General features: G+C 42.3%; 1 protein-coding gene across 1 annotated transcript in view; it reads left to right on the forward strand.

The window, feature by feature from the left end:
• ITPK1 (inositol-tetrakisphosphate 1-kinase) overlaps positions 1-19,912 on the forward strand; it is a 149,131-nt gene that overhangs the window by 112,861 nt on the left and 16,358 nt on the right. The window contains exons 6-7 of the mRNA XM_005149516.3: positions 15,238-15,336; positions 16,525-16,565. Of these exons, the coding sequence (XP_005149573.1) occupies positions 15,238-15,336; positions 16,525-16,565 (140 nt within the window). The remainder of the gene's footprint in view (positions 1-15,237; positions 15,337-16,524; positions 16,566-19,912) is intronic.

The raw sequence follows: 19,912 nt of genomic DNA on the forward strand, positions 1-19,912 counted from the left end.
GTTCTCTGCTTCTCCTTTTAGTAAAAAACCAAATCCCCCGACCATTTCCTGCCTTTGTACTCTGCTATACACTGTGCAGACTATTCCTAAGGAACCTAAAGAGACTATTATTAAACACTTGACGGGAAGGCTTGAAATGTTACATGCCTGAAGACTGGAAAATATTGGCACCTGCTGTGATTCTCTAGTTCTGAACAGCTAATTTTTTCCCCACTTTCTCAGTTCAACTGTACGATCAATTCGTCCTGTGGAGACGTTACAGGGAGTGCTCAGGGCATTTCCTTCTTCTGTTCTGCTAAAACTAAGTGTTTCCCAAGGACAAGTGAGATGTCAGACTGAGCCTGGTATATTCCTCCTGTTCTCAGGTCCTGTGTTGCCTCTGACTAGTATATTTCTGGAAACAAAATATCACCCTTTCTCTTGGAGTGAGAATCCCCCTCTCTACCTGGCAGCACATTGTGTTTTGGCACAGGATGAATGAGTTTCTGGAGTTGCCTGTGCAAGTCTCATATGTTAACTACAGAGTTTGACTGTTGCATCTGGTGCATAAATGTGACTAATAGTCAGACTTAACTGGAACAAAACAAACGTTGGTACTGCCTAGGTTGGTGTCCTGGTAAAGACATCCTTATTTGGCATACACAGCATTCCTTCCTAAGTGCTTTCCCCTTCTTGCTGAGTTGAATTCAGCAGCATGGAGAAGCAGCAGCATCCTCCTCCACATTGCATCTCAAAGAGAAGCTGCTGAGGTCAGGTTTTGAGGACTGTTTCCCATGAGACAGAAGGTGCATCGCTTCCGGTTTTGCACTTTTCTCTGGTAACATGAAGAAGTTCCCCAGAAAAGCTGTGCATACTCTCCTTTGCTTAACATGTGGTGCTCTGGCTTCTGCTAATAAGTGACGCCAGTGCTGGCCTCAGAGAAGAGGAAGGAAAGTTAAAGTGTTCTTGTCAGGGCAAATTCATGGTCTCAGATCTCCTGTGTTTGCATAATCTCATCTTCTGTAAATATGTGTTAAAGTCAGCCTCCCTGCCTCAGAGAATTGATGTTTGTACAGCATGTGTCCTGCTTGTTTCTGAAGTGCTTTGAGTGCTGACATGCAGATCCTTGTGTTTGAGAAGCTCTGGAGAACTGAGTATGTTCGGATACCTGTCCAGTGCTGGTGGCATGGTTACATGAAATCATCCATGGGCACAAAGGCCAAAAAAGCAATCTCTAGTAATCACAATGCAAAGCAAGAACAGAAAGCTAAAACCAAGTAAACAGACAAGGGTTTGAGCTTCCAGACACAAGGAAATCTCATATGAAGCTTGAGCTATGTGTCTGTGTTATGTATCTTTGCAAATCCTATCATTATTTAGCACCACATTCTGCCTTCTTGGAATAAACTAAAATGCTCATACCCTATATGATGGTCACAGTTTTATAAACTTTTTCACTGCGCTTTTTTATTTCAATATATGTTCCTTTATGTGTATTTAAATGCCTCAACATGAATTGTTCATCTGTTGCATTGCGAGTAGCTAGTGACTCAGGACAGATGTAGGAACTGGTCAGTTCTTGGTTCAGAGGAGGTCAGGCACAAAAGATGAGGTTTTCCATGTTTGCAGCCTGTCTCTTGGAGAATCCTTCTATGGTTTTGTGTGGTTTTCACTGTAAGTAAAATGGAGTGGTGATAAGCACTGCCTTTGTAAAAAAGGAAAGATCTCCAAATAAGGAGTGCTGTTACGGGAGCTTGGGAAAACTGGGGGTACATCCTGAGCCAGATCCTGCTGCTGAAACTCACTGTTGCGTTGATCAGTTCAGTGAGCGTCTGTTTCAGCTTCCCGGGCAGTAAAATGAAGCCCCCATTGAATAGCCGAGGGATGCTCAGAGAATCTTTGAGGCATGTGAAACTTTGTGTATTAGAAAACATCTGTGTAAATGAAATGTGCATCAGTGACAGAAGCTTGGATTTTCTGTGGGCATTCTTTAGTCTGCATATTAGCTAGTTGGAAAGTTTAATCTTAGTATTTACTCTGTGCTTTTTTTTAATTGTCACAAATATAAGCTATTTTTTTTTTCATCTACTAGGAAGCAGATTAGTAAAGTTTTGACTGAAAGACATGACTGCATGGCTCAGAAATCTACTAATTGCACTTTCTACCAATTTAGCTTTCCCAGATGTATGGATACATGCCTTGTTTTGGAAATGCTTTCTTTCTGAATATCTTCTGTTACCCTGACTTTGCTACAGAATTTTCAGTCTATCAAAAGTACCCAGATTCCCAAAGCCTGGAAAAAGGTCATTAACTAGATCAGACGGAAAGGAAATAACATGTCTACTAAATCAAAGATATTTTATACAAACCATGATGGGTCATGCTGAGAGCTGTCTAGCTTGTTGAGCTTAGCAATGTTTCTCTCCTTGAAAATTAGCCAAGAATTTAGCTCTTTCCATTACTTTCTAACCTACCTAGAGTTCAGATCCTGCAACTGGTATGGTATGAACCCAGCATTCTTCTGCTGAGTAGTCGTTAGTACTGCTTTGATTACAGCATAATTAAGGATACAGTTTAGCCTGTGATTTTACTTATCCTGTTAGTAACTTCTAAATTTTTTTTTGTGCAGGATACATCATATATAGAGCATAGGGTTTGACATACATTTGCAGCATTGTCACCCATAAAAAATGGGTTGGTATATAGTCAGCAGGTGCAAATGAAGTACTCCAAGTCTTTGCAGCTATTTACTTCTTAAAGAACAGCGTTTCCTGAAGACACGGGATGTTCTTTTTCTTTTGGGAAAGGATCTGGTGAAAACTGGGAATTGACACTGAACAGAAGAGGAACTTTTGTCTGCACTGCTCGGACACTCTGAGCTTCAAAGAATGGTAGTGTTTTCAGAATGGATGTGTCTATGTAGCTCAAGGCATCTTCCAGAAGGTTCATCTGTCAGTCACTGTCATGCATCCTGTTACTGGCTGTTGTGAAAGGGGCAACCTGATAAGGGGTGGATATGATATAGTCTGGCTTTCTAAGAGTCTGCATCTCCTGCATTTCTTGGCATAGATACAGTATGTTTGGGGGATTGTGGACAGTTGATCAGGAGTTCAAAGGGCTTCCTACACAGCTCCTGCACCCACTCAGTGCTCGTTGTCTTAATAATCCAGTCTGCAGCTATGCTGTAGCTCAGTTTTCTTCAATTCCCTCAGGATATTTGAGGGTTGTTCCTCTAGAGGTATTACTTGGCTTTTTCATATATACTTCATTAAGAAGAGTAGTAAACGCAAGACATGTCTTTGCAACTTTGAAGTTGTTAGATGCGTTAGCAAGGAGAAATGTAAAAAGGATCCACCCAAGCAAGGAAGAACGTTATTGTGTAAGCTTGAGTTGTGGCAGAGGGGGCTTAAGGAAGGATTCCATGGTTTTGGGAATGTCACAGAAGGAGTTTATCCTTGAGAAAGCTTTTGACAAGACTGAAGTGTAGGTGGGAAGGGGAAGGTCAGGAATGCCGACAGGGTGAGTCATCAGATAGAAGAACAAGGGGGACTCTGGGTGGACAAAAAGGGCAACCAGCAGTGTGTGAGAAGACCTGGAAGCAGTCCTCTAACCCAAGGACCTCCAGGATGAGAAGGCCTAGACAGTGAATGGGATAAAGGGGATAAAGAAGAGATAAATGAAAAAGTGGTCATATCTAGAAAGCATTGCAATTTTTAGAATGTTCTAAGTTTTAAGGAAAGCACTTCCCATACACCTTAAATCCCAACTAATTTATTTCTAAGTATCGCAGAGATAGCTGTTATATCATGTCTTAAATGGATAAACCAATGGAGAAGGAGGGAAAAAATTATACCTCAGTACATGTGGTCCTTGTATCAGCAGATGGGAACCACTTGCAGAGACCTATAACTCTTCCTGCCCAATTCATTACAAAGAGACATATAGAAAAAAAAATCCCTCACTGTGTGAGTCTGTGCTAATCAGTTAAGCAAGAGGTGTAATCCAGGGTTAGTATGTTGTTACAAGGATAAGATTCAGTAAGCAGCAGCAATCCTGTACTGAGGAGCCCAAGACAAAACCAAGAGACATCCCCTACTGTCAGGTAGACCAGGGTAATACTTGCACTCCCTTTTAAAGTAAAATTGTAGTAGTAAGTTTATTTGGGAGCTAATCTTTGCCAAAGTGGAGAATATGATTCAGGAGACGGTTTGTTCTGGATATAAACTGAGGAAATCAGCCACCAGCTCTGTCCTGGGCTTCCCTCAGGGCATTTTTCTGCATGTGGACATCACCTTCACCCTTGCTGTCATGTTTCTTTGACAGGAGATGGTATCAGGTTCATGAATTAGGAGTCAGTGTAGCAACTGAAGCCAGAATATTATATGCATTTCTTTGTGTATTCATACTATATAGGTTGGCATTGCTCTCTGCAGAACAGGAATGCACATTTCAGGAAAACAGAAGATTACTTTGCAGCAACAGTTCTTGTGAAGGTAAATTGTCTGGCAGCAAAGGGCAGTTCATTGCACCTGACACTATCTAGCTGAAAGCTGCATGTGTATTCAGTGCTAGGAGTCTACATTTCTCTGCAGTCAGTGGGCAGAGGTAATATAGAATATATAGAATATAGAAGTGATTAATCTGAAATTATTGATTGTATACGGTAGATCACCATCCAGATGTGCCCGTTCCCACTGACTAAGCAAGTACAAAGGGAGCTTGCATGCAAAAGTTTGCTGGAGTTAGGTGAGATGAATTCCCCATTCTGTCATGGTTATCCATTGGCACACGGCTTGTGGGAGCTCAGAGCCACACTTAGGAGCTGCTGTCACAGGGCTGCTGGCTGCTGGCTGCTGGTGCTGCCATGTGTGCTGCTGGCAGGTCAGTGAGGGACTCTGCTCTGGTGGAGCTGTCATTCCTCCAGCTGCTTTTTTATTGCCATCTGTCTCCTGCCCAAGTACTATTGGAGGAGATCAAGTGCTGGACTTGCTGCTTTGAAGCATTGAGGTTTTCAGGGAGTAAGAGACTTCAGCTACTGCTAGCACCTCAACATGTTCAGCATCAATCCAGAGACTCAGGCATCAATTGCATCAAAGATAGGACCAAAGACCTAGGCTCACAGCACAGGAGAAAATAGAAGCAGGAACTGCTTTGTGTTATATACTGCTAAAGGGCTAGCATCTTAGCAGATGACATCCACAGAAATACAAAGTCTGGGCACATGCTCCTTCCAATTCAGTGGCCACTACCTTTTCTTCATGGTGCTGCCCAGAATCCTGGTGCACAGGATTTCCTCCTCGCAGCCTGTCAGCAGAGTGGAAATAGTGTCAGCTCTGTAAAACAGAGCAGCTTTGGGACAGGGGGTGAGGACTGCTGGTCCTTGCCTCCCAATAGCTTCTCATAGGTGTTGCACAGTGTTTTGATCATCTGGGATCTGGTGTGGGAATGCTGTTCCCTGCAGTATCTACCCAGAGTGTTTTGCAGAGTTGTTTAGGAAAAGAAATGCACAGGGCTGTCTGAAAACTTTGTAAAGGTGGAAACTAATCCAATGTAAACAAAGTGGTATGTGTGCATTCCTTTGCTATAGTTATGCCAACAGAATTATAACTGGAAAGCTTACACTGATAAAGCTTTCCCGTGTAGCTGTTTGAAATACACCTGTCTTTTTGTCTCAGAAGTTATTTCTTCTCCTTGACTTTGGGGTGAGCCGATCCACCCCACCTCGGAGAAATCACCAAATCGCACCAGTCCCTGTAGTGGGCAGCAGTAGCATTTAAGCCATCACAGACAAAGGCAGGGCAGAATCCCTCAAGGCCAGAATCAGTGTTTCACAGGTACATTTTCCTAAGTGTTTCAGGATTGCCTACAAGTCTTCTTTAAGATCCTCATTTGAAAACACAAAATGCTTTTTAATAAAAAACCCTGTTCATTTAGTGCTGTTTCTTCCACACCACAAAGTGCAAGCTCTGAACTATGAGTGTGGAAGTCCTCCATATGTTGAAGAAGTTTGCTAACCTGTGCAAAGACAGTGTTAGGCCAGGGCATTACCTTCTTGTTTCCCACGTTACGTGTAAGCTTGGGACCGACCGTCATTTGCCTATGTTGTTAAGTTGATATTCAAGTCTCTGCTTTGGTTTCTCTGTTCTTGTTTAAACATCTATTTGTTTCAGACTAAACAGTTCTTTCCACTGTTACTGAAATACTACATTCTTCTGTTTCATCCATGACGCAGTTAGAAATGCATTGCTGTTGTATAGCTGTGCTCTGGGAAGCTGCTTTACATAATGAAGCTCAAATGAAATCAGTGTTCACCAAGTCTCTGGAAAATCCTTTTGACCTCACAGCACAGAGGTGGACCCACAACATATCTGACTGGAGATGCTCTGCCACAGGGCTTGCTGTCAGCCCTGCGTCAGTGATATGCCTTTCCTATTATTCAGTGTTATCTCAAGGTCTTGCTGTGTTTTGTAGATCTGCATATAATCACTTCCACTTTGCTTTGTGTTCACATGCATGTGAGCTGGTAATAAAAGCAGGAGCATGGTCTTTCAGCTCCTGCTCCTTCCCAGCTTGAGCTGAGGCACAGCTGCTGCAGGAGTCTTGCTGCACTACAGAGGCTTGATCTCTCCATTGGCTGATATTATAAGAGCCCCTTCCAGTGTGTCCCTGAGATTTTTCTTTACCTAGGAAAGAGTTTTGTTACTATTTCACTCCTTCTGCACTTCTGCTTCCCCTCTGACCCAGCATGTATAGATTGGAAGTGGTATTTACTGAAAGCGTGGGACATGCATTGTGTAGTCTCTCCCAGGATTTAGGTTCCAAAAGCTCATTAAAGTGATCTGGTTAAGGGCCATCAACCCTCTTAGATTAGGGCTATAAAGAGCTTCAGTGGACTCGACTCTTCTGGGTACTCTAATGTCTGCAAATAAACTCTGTCATAAATGAGAAAAAGCTGTCTGTGACATGTCTGCACCATGCCCCCTACCATGAATATACTCACTGCTGGTTTTCTTCTTTGTTAGACAATGTGCTCTGTATAAGACACATAAAGACTGAGTCTTCAACTGAAAGAAAGTAATGAACTTATATAAGTGGAATTACGTGCATATAAAATCAGTAGGGAGTTCAGCATCAGACCGTCAAGGCTTACCTTAGATTTCTGGATATGGTTAGCATCTTGCTGCACAGAGCATACTGGTGCTTTCTCTGCTGTGAATTTATCCTGTGCATTGGTTGGTTATATGGAAAACCTTGGTGCTATGTTAATTGTTCAAGCACGAGGGCCCCAGTGCTGCCTGGCCATTTTCAAGTGGAGTGTGTTTATGCAGGAAAGTACACACAGCTATCTGTTGGTCTCATCCACCATCTAGGCCAGGGAAATGTAAACCAGCGTCTCAGCAGATCCTGTCCTGGAGATGTGTAGTTTGCAAATGGGAATTTAGCTTGGAAATTGTTTTGTTCAAGTCTAAGGAGTTTTTTCTCAGTATTTCAGGAAGGAAACATGAAATCAGATGTCTTAGGACCATTAGAAAGGAACTCCTTCACAGGGGAGTCACATTTGGATACTGGCTTTTGGCTTTGAGGCTCATTTATAATTCTGTGTACTAGGGTAGTCCATGTTGCTAAGAGTACTAAAATAAAAAACTTATGTTGCTTGAGAATGGAAATGCTAACTAACATTCCTCTATCTAGCATATATGAGTAAGCATATGAAACAGCGGTAAAAAATACTGTTTAGAGATAGTTGAGTTGGCCTTAATTGGGGTTCAGGTATTCACACTGACATTTGCATTTTAATATAGAGCAGACAAGCAGAGCAGATTCTGCATTGTCTCTCTTCCACAAATGCTTTTGGGATTTCACAGATACCAGTACTTTCAATGCCAGGGTTCTGAGTGGAACATCACTGAGGTAAAAATGCAGATGAAGTCATCTTTGAGCTTGCCAGACAATCCCTTTAATTTTTTTCCTTGATGAGGAAAATTGCTTTCATTCATCCTATAACGTTGGAAACATTCCTGCCTGTAAAGTGATTCTCCAAGTTTTGATACAGCTTCAGTTTCAACAAAAGCTGTTCTAGCAGATTTTCTCCACCCTTTGTCATTACTTAATCAGAATTTTGCCTAACATTCTTCTTTGTACAGGCTCTGAAAATCAACAGGAGGTTCTCCTGGGAAATGCTCCATTTGGTTCCTTTTTGTGTGGTCAGGTGTGCCAGAGTGCCTCCTTAAGAACCTTTGAATGGAATACTACTGAGAAGCATGAAAAACAGTGGAGAGGGGGTGAATTGAAGTTGGTAGATAGTCCAGTCTCTCGAATAATCCTGTCAAACTACAGGAAATAAGCTTTAGTGTTTGTGGACAGTAAGTATATAAACATTGACAAAATGCTGTATTGTTCAAACACCTAAAGACATGTGTTTTAGTAATTGGAGTCGTGCTTGGATTTTTTAAATTTGACTGTAAAGCTTCCTGTCCTTTGATTTGCAAGGTGGTGAGTAGCTGCTCTTACCTACTGAAAACCAAGGCTATTTGATGGTGAACACATACCTCCCAGACTGTATTCTGTCTCCTGAGTGAGCTAATTTTTCATCTCTAAATCTGTTACATTGCTAGGAGCTTGCGTTATCGGCCTGTGTTTCACTACAGGTCCATCTTAACTGAAGGCATGTCCGTAGCTGTACTCTTCTACTGCCAGGTACTCCTGAGGCTTCACCACGACAAGTAAGATGAATGCTTGTTAGCAAAACCTTCCTCTTTCAGCCTGAGCACCCAAGAGATGAGGTGAATTCCTTTCTTGTGAATCAGAATGGAGTATTCTGCTGGGGAAAGTGGGTGTAAGATGAAAGTCTAGATCTAAAAGGTAGGGGAGGATCCTGTACAGACAGTAGCTTTGTGATATGATTGTCTCTAAAGAAGAGTTCAGCTGGGGGCAGCGGGGAAACTCAATCAGTTTGGCTTTGCTTGGACTTTCACCTTTATTTCCTCTTTATCTTTTATAATTTCTCTTCAATGTAAGCTGAATTCATCGTGTTCAAACCCCATAATTAACATTCCTAAATTGCATGGAAATAAATAGCAAGTTATTGGGAATTTTTTTAATAATGGGTTGGTTTTTTTTGTCAGTTGTGAGATTTCCTCATTCACTGTCCAGGTGCTTCAAAATCACTACTTTATTAGAAATGAAGGCTGTTGCTCCGCAGATGTTCCATTTAACATAGTTATTCAGTGCACAATTCTCCTTGTATGTCAAGCTGGGATAAGGTTAAAATCATGCCCTCAAAGCTGAGTCTGCTCTGCCCTCTTGTGTCTTTGGAATGTGCTGCCAATGTTCCCCAAATAGAGCTGCTTCATCATGAGACCTGAAATTTTTCCCCCACAGACATAAGAGTAAAATGCAAACACATGGATATTCAGATAAGGGTTGATTTTTCAGTGATAGGTACAGATTGACATATGTTTGAAATAAATCTGTTCTGCCCAGTATTCCTCATGCAGTTGAGGGTAAGGGGAAACAACTTGAGAGCATTTTTAATAGAGCCCAGAAGTGCTGAAATAAACATGTTTGAATGTGCTATAAAGTTGTGGGGTTTGTGAATATGTGGGGTTTAAAAAGCTTCAACTGAAGAATTGCCTACTTGAGGAAGAGGTTCATTCCAGGTGATCAAGACTGGGCTGCTCTGAAGTTTTGGGTTGGCTTAGCTTGGCTGATTCCTTGATGTACCAACTTTTGACCTTAGCAGAAGTGACAGTTCAGAGCTATGAAAAGTTTACAGTGATTAAAGGGATTCTGAAGGGAAAACAAATGGAGTCATGTAGTGGTTTGAATTAAGATAACTTCAAGATAAGGTCCAGCTACATGCTAAAAAAAGAGCCTGCCAGCTTCTCTGTGTGGTTGATCGTTTTTTTGGTTAAAAATGAACTTAGGAGGCAGGGGTGAGCTGGAAGTTCAGATTTCCTCCCCTTATTAAGAGAAAAGGACGTTGCCCTGGCTGTGCATCCTCTCTATCCCCCTGGGAGGAGAGTGCAGCAGTGCAAGCTGGTGGAAAGTAGAGTGAAGCAGTTTACTGAGAATACATTTATTTTTACAGAGGCTTAAGCATTTTCAAATCACAGAGCCAACTATTCTATTAGAGAGTAGCTTTTCTTAACAAAGTAGGAAGTTTAGAGTTTGATAACATCTGCTGTAAATCTTTCAGATAGCTTAAGGCTTAACATTTGCTCTGGGTGTTGGATGATGACTGACCTGAGCCAGTCCTGATTTTGACATGGATGTTTTTCTCCTTATCTTGAGGGTGTTCACAGCCAAGACAGCACTTTTGAGGAGCAGCTTTGCTCTTTCTCTGCTTAGAGTATTGTGTGGTATGGAGGTCAGATGATGTTCTGAAGTTTGGCATATTTGCCATCTTTATTTTCATTAAATTACTCTCCCTTCAGAAATAATCCTGGTAACCTTTCCAGCCAGAGAGCAACTCAGGCACAAGCTGTGCTCCCTTTATAATTGGTAAGCAGAATTAGGGGATTGCATACTCATGTGCTTTGAGCCAAGTCTGTTGGACACCTGGAAGACTCCAGGCCTCCTTTAGCGCTCCTTTGACAAATGGCATCCTTCCTCCACCTGTTTCAGAAGTTCACTGTACCAACTTCTTCTACCTTTTCCTTCTCCTCAGCATGCCACTCATTTGGTGCTCCTGTTAGCTTCTGTGTGTAAACAGAGAAGAAGATGCTGCTAAGGAGACAGAACTGACCCTTGTCAGAAGATAGGATATTCTTTAGTAAACATCTTTAGTTTCGTTTTTCCAGTAACACTCTCAGGATTTTAGTTGCTGATGCTCAGACTGAAGTTTCAAACTGGTAGTTTGTTCAGCTGTTGTAATGATCCCAAAGTATCAAGGCCTTTTTCCTGGAACTCCTTAAACCAGTTCCATAAAGCCCTCCTTCACCAAGGACAGGCCAAGCCTTCTGCCCACTTTGCAAATGGGAACTGCATTTGGTGATGGGGTCATGGTCTCGTGGCAAGAGACTGATGGTGCTGGGAGCAGCCTGTTTGCTCTGCTTCCTAATCCCTAGATTAGGTAGTGAAGGATGGTGAATTACAAGGTAAGAAGACATTTTGAGGCTGTAAATCTGAAGTTTAATAGGCAGTGACCTCCTTGTGTTTGTGGGGATTTTTCCCTAGCCAGAGGTTTTGTGCTGTCCTAGCAGTCATATGACCAGGACTCTCTTTTTAAGCTCCTTTTTTAAAGACAAGGGAATGCACTTTGTTGATCTATGAATGCAGAGCATTGGGTCTGCAATTTAGTATTTGTTGCCTTACCTCTCCAAAGTAATAAGGACCAAAGAAATCTGAATAGAAAACTATTTTTACAGTTCTTCTGTTCTTATGGTCTTTCTTTTTCCCCACAGTGATCTACTGCTGTCCTCTGTATCAGAACTTCTCAAACTTCTATAGTGCAAGAGCCATCTACGCTCTTCAAAAACCACCCAGGGACTTAAATTGTAGAGTCCTGTCATAGTGGCTTCCATTTACAAACATGTAAGATTCAGTTCAACTGGGAACAGTCATGTATTATGATTTTTCTCTACTTGCCTACCTGCTGAATGGGAATGTGTGTTCAGTGTTAGGTTTCCCATGCCTTCTTCCTTTTGGGGGTTTGGGTATCCTGTAACTGTTTGGCAGTTTGTCTGCAGGCCACCGGTGGTGCAGGAGCAGAGGAGCACTGCTCATATTTTACTAAAGCAAGTCCCAGTCATAAAGATTTCCATGCATTCTCACTGCCGAGATTTTTTTTTCCCTTGCCAGTGTTTAGTCTGCATCTTCCCCCGTCTGCACATAGGATTATAGAATGGTTAGGGCTAGAGAGGACCTTAAGATCATCTAGTTCCAACTCCCCTGCAATGGGCAGGAACATCTCACCTATGTTGCTCAAAGCTATGTCCAGCCTGGCCTTGGACACTGCCAGGGATGGAGCACTCACAACTTCTTTGGGCAACCCATTCCAGTGCCTCACCACCCTCACAGTAAAGAACTTCTTCCCTATATCTAACCTGAACTTCCCCTGTTTAAGTTTGAACCTGTTACCCCTTGTCCTATCACTACAGTCCCTAATGAAGAGTCCCTCTCCAGCATCCTTATAGGCCCCCTTCAGATACTGGAAGGCTGCTACATCCTGTCACTGTTGCTGAACTTCATTTGGAATAATCCCCTCCTTGGCATCAACACCCAGGTTTGAGTATTCTTTCACCTCTCTCGTGTTGGTTAGCTGTGTTATTCTGTAAACTGGCCTTCATTAGTCATGTTTTCCATCTTCATAATAATGTTGCTCTATGAGAATGGAGCAATCCTCTGACAAAGCTCACTGAGAGCAGGATGTGCCAGAGGTCCCATTGCAAATACTCCCCTGCGTTTGCAATGAATATGATCCCAGCTGGGATCTCCATTCAAAGCTGATGGAGGGATAAAGTGTAGGTAAAGTGGAAGAACAGAAATAGTAGCTGAAAAAAAAGACAGTACAAAGAAAAAATGGGGATGGGTGTGAGGAAAGAAATGCAGAAAGTAAAAGTGAGAGGAGGGGGATGTCCCCATGAGGTCAGATAATCTTGAAGAAAAGAGAGAATGTTTTAAGGAAAATTTAGAAAGCATACACTGCCAAGTTTGTGCTAAGGCTTACAATAAAAATGAAGACAAGGATGGAGGAGGAACATAGTGACAATATATTGACTTTGAAATTTGATTATGATCTGTTGTTTCTAACAACAAAAAATACTATAGATACTTCTTATGCTTGTCTGAAGTGAGAGCTGAACCCTCTTCTGATCTGAAGAGTCTTTCCTTGTTGCGGTTCAGTTGGCAGTTCTGGACCTGGCATGGTATTGTGTAGTTCCATGCTGATGTAAAACTGCATTGAGGTTGACACTTAGCCACTGTATTAGGTCTGTCCTGGGCATCAGTGGAGAGGATAGATGCTGAGACTCCTGTCACTCTGAGAACAGGAGCTTGGTGATGAGAAGAAGCTTTGGCATGTGTTTGCCACCCTGGGAAGGAGGAGGGGGTCATCACTGGCAGCTGAAGGACCTTTGTTTTAACCTACAGCTACCTTCAGAATTGCAGTATGTAAAACTAAACTAAGAGCATCAGTGTTCTAGCTGTAGGCCACACTGAAATCTTGTGTTGAGCAAGGGGTTATTTATCCTCGGGTCTGGCTGGGTCTTGTTTAGAGGCTTCAGTAGGCGGGAACTGCTGTCTTGGTGCAGAAAATGCCAATGCCGTGCAAAGTCAGCAGGAGCACTTTGAGATGCTAAGAGTCTTCTCTCCTAATTTTTGTTGATCCAGGTGTTTTTTCTAAGTATAAAGTCAAAGAAATTACTGTTTGCCTGTGTGATGTACTCTAGGTTACCCTGCTCTTGCAGGGGCGTTGGACTAGATGATCTTTCGAGGTCCCTTCCAGCCCTTGGGATTCTGTGATTCTGTGATTCCTTCATCTCCCCATGCTAATGTCATGTAATCAGCAGGAATGCTGATTCTCTCCGTCATGGGAGAGAAACTGAGGGAAGTGAGAAGAAACCATACATCCCTCTGAGTCTGCACTCTGAAGGCAAAGTTATTTGTGAGCCTTAAGCATATGGGTGGGAGAGCTGCCAAGCCAAAGTTGTTCCCAAGTATCTGTAAACTAAATCTGATTCCTTAAATTCATCCAAGTAAGGAACTTTCACTCTGGCAAAGGCTTGTAAATATTAACAGTACCTGTCACTTTTGGATGCCACTTTCTGTTTTCATAGCAGTGAGCTGAAAGCTTTGAAGTCTGGGATGTTTTGTTTAGCTTTGTAGAGGTTGACCTCAAAGCATCAATCTTTCTGTTCCTTTTAGGATGTATGAAAAAAATCTTTACACATAAAACTTCTTGTAGCAACAGTATTGCCAGTGACTGGAGTTCTGAAATACTCAGTGTTGAAGCATGTATTGATATATGTATAGCAAAATAGAGAGAGTTTTGCCTCTCTCATATTTTCAGTGATTTAGTTTTCTAAGAGGGAACATGCATAAACATACACTTAGAATGAAATGAAAAATATTAATCTAAACAATGCTCATAAAGTGGTTTCTGGATGCATGGTGCTCTCACAACATGTAGTTTTGCTGGAGTTTTAGTTTACATGTACTTTTCAGTTTCTGCACCGTCTCAATAGCATAGCCTCCACCTGTTTGGATTCTCTGCTCACTGGCATAGATGTGGGTGGCTGGTAATAACAGTCACATTTTCCTTATTTTCAAGACAAGTTGCTGGTTGACATAAACCTGTGACTTGGTTTGCGGGTACAGTTGCTCCCATCATTTGTGTTGGTCTCCTGTTGCTTCTTGCAGGAAGGTGTTGTGCTGTTTCTCTTGAAATAAGTCTTAGTAGAGTTTTGGCAGGCCAGTTCTGAACTGCAGTTCAGTACTGCACAGCTTGCTTGAGTTACAATTCATTTGTATCTCTAAAGTTAACCCAGCCACAGCTGAAACTCCATGGAGGCAGTACTTTTAAGACTGCTCATTGAGCTGGAGAGTTGCTCTTACCTGGGTGATGTTCTTGCTTTGGCTTAGTCAATGTGGGAACACCTTTCATCTGAAAGTCCTTGGGCCTGCTGACCTGTCCCAGAGTTGTGGCTGAAGCCAAGATTCTCTTTGCAATTGAAATTGCAACCCAGCCCTCTTGAGAGATGTAGATTTATGCTCAAGTACTTTGATTCCTACAGTGCTTCCTCCCTCTTCTGCTGCATTCCTAGGGAAATCAAAGTTCTCCTACAGTGAACAGGATGTGAATTATAGAGCAGTTCAACCTAAGTCACTAAGAGGGATGCGGTCTGGGTCTCACAACCCCATGTGAGCAAGCACAATGTTTACATCACAGGAATACTCTGGAGCACACCAGAAAGCATAATGTTAAGAGCTATAACCCAAATGGCTTTTCACCTCACTGGCTAAGTCTTTTACAGCTACATATTCCGAAACGGCTGATGGTTTTTGCTGCCCAACTGAAAACATGGTCTTTATATTTCCATTTAGATTATCTAAAACTGAAAGTTGGGCCTTTCATCTTCTGAAATGTTTCCAGAAACCCAAATTCAGGCCTGGCTGATAATCTTTCAGGTGCTTTAGTATCAACTATTAAAGTGAAGCTAAGTACCAAGAAGCAGTTAGTATGGAGGGAACTGGTAATGATGCAGCTGAGAAGCTAAACCCCTCATCATCACTGAGTCTTCCTTTTTTGTCTTGCAGATGAGAGGATTTGTTCACCACCCTTTATGGAGCTGACAAGTGCCTGTGGAGAAGATACCTTGCAACTTATAGAGAAGAATGGACTGGCATTCCCATTCAGTATGTACACAAACTCTTCCTTGTCACTTTTAGTAGGTTCTGAATATTGCACATGTACCCCCTAAGGCATAGCCAACACTGTAGGAGTATGAGTCTCATTGCCAACATGTCAGGGACATTAAAACCTTGCTGAAACAAACACTCTGAAGCCTTCCTGAAACAAACACTGAAGCAGTCTGCTTGGAATGTGGAATAAAACCCCTCCCTATCAGCTTTTACTTTGCCTTTTATTGATGTTCCTTTCTTTAAACATGTCACTACTGTAAACATGTGTTCCTGGGAAATGCTAATAGTTCTAACAAAGTTAGCCTCTTGCCCTGAATTTGTGCAAGAATTTTATCCTGCCAGCTGCATTCATTGTTTTTCTTGAGAAAATCACTGCCTTACTGACTTAACTGCTTTTTTCACCCACCCCTCATTTTCCCTGGTGAAGGCTACAAATGTAAGAGGGTAGAAGAAAGAGTGTAAAAACTTAACCCAGATAGCAGGCTCCAAGGGCCCACAGCTTCAAACAGCTGCTATGAACTGGTTATGCTTTGTACCAAGTTTTATTATGGGGCTTTAATTTATACCTTTATTTGATTCTTTACAGTATAAAGTGAGCAGAATCAGTTAGCTGGTGTTTGTTCCCTTGATGCCCCCTCCTAACCCCCCCCCACCCCCCCCCCCCCCCCCCCCCCCCCATGGCTGCCTGCAAAACCTAGGTTGTATCTTGGTTTGGTTCAGTCCATTCTGTTTCCTGCTCTTCCCCCAGAACAGGGAGGTAGGAAAAGTTTTTCACTGTGTTCCAGTTCCTTTGTTTTCAGGACATTGGTAGGTGTAAAGTAGCTCCAGCCTCAGGCAAAATCACATACTTCTGAAGATGCCCTCTGAGTATCAGGATGGCAATACAAGTAGTGATACTAACTTCTTAGGTGATCCTTTGCACCTCTCTCCAGTCCCAGTAATGACCTATGCTTGCCCATCAGTTACAGGAAGGAGCTGAGAGAATAGGGCTTGGAGCAAGCTTTGCAGTGACTGGGGACACTGTTCAAGCAGAGGCATTCACTGGTATCTCATAAAGTCAATATCTTGGTCTGGTGAACTCCAGTGTTTGCGTATGTGGGTAGGAATAGATTTATAAGGGCTTTGTGTGTCCTGTTTCAGTGGTGCATTGTTTTTTTTTTCTCTTTTTTTTTATTTACCCAGTTTGTAAAACCAGAGTGGCCCATGGAACCAACTCTCATGAGGTGAGTTAAAAAAATTCTGCAGTGTTATCCCCTGCTTTCAGTCCCCCCGATGGTTTGGTGATTGCTTTCTCATCCTGTAGTAGACAGAATGAGGGATATGACCAAACAACATCCCTTTCCCCCACCTCTCCCTCATGTTTAATTACACCATGGAAGTTCTTTTTAGTGGTTTCTGGTTTCTATGATCTAGTTGCTTCTTATCTAGCAGTTTGTAGTCTCCAGTCAGCTCTGTCTGCAAAGAATCTCCTTTGGTGGGAGGTCACACTAAGTGATGTTCCCACTCCACCATGTTTCTTCTCCAACATGTATGTAGTACAGGTGAGAAGTGGGTTTGTGCTGTAGATGAAGCATCTGGGTCCTCTTATTGAGGGGAAGGTAATAGAAAACACAGACAGTTTCCAGACATGTTGAGTTGTAATAGTACAATTGGAACTGTGGGGAGAACAGGGCTGGTAGAACTATCTGCCTTCACTCCTTCCCGTAAGGCAGTTGCAGTTAAAACGGTTGTGTATTCCTGGAAGGAGTGCATTCCCAATGAGCTTAGCTTCCTCTAAATTTAGGTGAGTTGAGTCCTGTTTTAATTCTTTTCCATTTATGCTTCCTGCCTTCCTGCTTACCACAACTCAGTTTTGAGAATCCAGCCCTTGCTGCTGGCCCTCCTAATGCCTGGCTTCCTTTGTTAACAACGTGGTCGTTGGTCCAGGTTTTCCATCTGCTTCTGAAACGTGCAGTACGTTGCTGCAATGTCTTTGAGGGCTGACGGCCATGAAGTAGAATATAAAACTTAGATGAGCAGAATGGCTGTGTCTGAAAGAGTGAGCAGCACTTCCTTTTAAAAATGCAGTGAGATTTTTCATGCAGGTCTTAGCTTGGATCATTTCACAAGCTGATAGACAGTCCTGTTAGTTTGCTGAAGCTGCTGCTATAAATTTTTGCTACCATTCCCAAGAATGCTTAGGGACTGGATTGTTAATGAATGTAAGGCTTCAGCTTCCCTGATGATTTTTGTCAAAAGTTACACTGCAACCTGAAATACATGAATCTTTCAGTGCTTGTCCAGTCAGGCTTGGAGTTCATGTCCCTTGTGAATCTTTCTTTGCTCTTCTTTCATACAGTGCAGACATGCCTCAGCTTCCTGCCAGGATTCCATTTTCTGAGCAAAAATTAGACTACAATACAGCTGTAGGCTGCACTTTATCACAGGAACTTAGGACTGGAGCCTAGGAGGATCCCTGGAAAAAAGCCTGAAGTCTTGCTTGGTACTTTACATAGTTAGTAGTAGTAGTCACTTTTGGAGTTGCCGAGTTTTCAGCAGTAGTCCAAAAGTGTGTTTATCATCAGAGAGGAAATGTAATTGTATTGCTACTTTATGGTAAATAATGGCAAGGGAAGCATAGAATAAATATTCTGCTTACAGTATAGTCTGTCTAAAAGATCGAGCATAGGCCTAGAAGCCTATGCTACCTAGAAGAATTTGTTGCCTGTTTTATTACTGACTCCTCTGGCTTTTGGTGTATCACTTCATTTTATGTAAAGATATTCCCACTGCAGAGCTGACACTGGAGCTAGAACACAGCCTGACTAGAAGTCTGCTTTTCTTCCTAAGATGACTATTCAGAAAATTCAAGTACTGGCTAACAGGGACAGCTGAAGGTGCAGGCTTGAGTTTGGGTTTGGTGCCAGCCAGGGCTGGCAGACTGCACAATTTGCAGTGAGAACACAAGTTAGTTAAGCCAAGGTGCTGTTAATGAGTTGTCTTGTGGTGTCCCACAATTCTATATGGCCTCTGGACTAGAAGTCACATTGGCCAGCTCAGGACTTGAATCCCAGTTTATCAGCACCATTTGTTAGAGTTGAACAGAGATGATGCCTAAAGGTTGTCCTTCCTGGCTGTCATCAGAACATAACTGACGTTTGGTAAAGGTGCCACAAGATATCCCTGAGACCCATAGCCTGAAGAAAAGTGTCCAGGATGACATTTTTCTAAATCTTATTAAGCAGACAGGAATGAAAAGGCAGAGAATCACTGTGGGTTTTGAGACTGAATTCCTTAAGAACATCGTCAGTAAAAATGTGCCAAATGTTTTGTTTTGCCTTCAAAAGAGCTCTGCATTTGTAATGAGAAATGCTATTTGGATATTATGATATAAAGTATTGTTCCCATGTTACTGCCAGACACAGCAGGTGTGTGCTAGATGACAAAGAGCAAGTGCACCCTGCAAGCAAATTCTTGGAGCTGTATTCATGCATGCTAAAACCCATGAGACATTGCAGTGAACCAGCATAACACAACACCATGGGAGTTGTATGGGTTGTGTGCTAGTCCACAGGGCCATTGGCACAGAGCTTTGCAGAAGAGAGTTTTCATATTGGTTCCAGTAGCCTAGGTCAGTTCTGTGAAAAGAAGATAAACTCTCTGGGTCTCCATACTTACAAAATAGGATAAATACTTGTTTGTGGGGATTAATTAACTAATATTTGAGGAGAATACTGTAGGAACAGCACAGGTTTTGGCAGTGTGATGTTGTATATACTATAATGCCAACAGTCTACACAGAAGGAAGAAGACAGCAGTGTTTCTTGCCACCAGTGAGAGACAAATGAGGTACAATGTTGTTGCTGTGAATCATCTTGATAGATGATTCTGCTGTTTGGAGTAGGTTTCTTGCACAGGTTATTACCACTCACAAGTTTACACTGCACTGTCAGATAGATAGCATCTGGTATAATAGAGACAGAGTAAAAATATCAGCTGCAAGTAGATATTGAATGTATGCATTGACTTGAACTCAGAAAATGTTAATCTATTGAGTCATTGCACATGTGTGCAGACAATTATGTGACCTCATGTGGTCTACCAGATGAGAAGGTGTAAGAACAAAAATGTGGTCAGACTTTAACTTTGAATATGTACAACCTTCCCTCTCAAAATGAGACCAAGAATATCTACCCTTCATGGGCACAGCTGCTGTGCTTGTTGAAGAACCCACTGTCACTGAGGTCTCATCAGCTTTTTCTTGATGTGATGTGCCCAGCCTGGGCTGGACTTTACTCCAAAATGAAAGGAGCCAAACTCCCAAGCAGAGGGAAGCTCACTGCTGTCTCCTGAGTGAAATCTCATCAGGGTTTTGATTCCACCCTGAATATAGGCACTGGCTCTCACTGACATGAAGGACCTCGATGATGCATTACTCTGTACCTATAGGGCTCAACCCTTTCTAGGGAAAGAAATGCCAAAGAAACAAGAGCTTTGGCGAATATCTGGGTTTCTGAGTCTCACCATGATACTCTGCGTTTCTGAAAGTAATTTCATTGCCTGTGCCAGAAGGGTGCTTGCTGCTGGTTCT

The sequence above is a fragment of the Melopsittacus undulatus genome, chromosome 4 (assembly GCF_012275295.1).
Source record: "Melopsittacus undulatus isolate bMelUnd1 chromosome 4, bMelUnd1.mat.Z, whole genome shotgun sequence".
Taxonomy (NCBI): domain Eukaryota; kingdom Metazoa; phylum Chordata; class Aves; order Psittaciformes; family Psittaculidae; genus Melopsittacus; species Melopsittacus undulatus.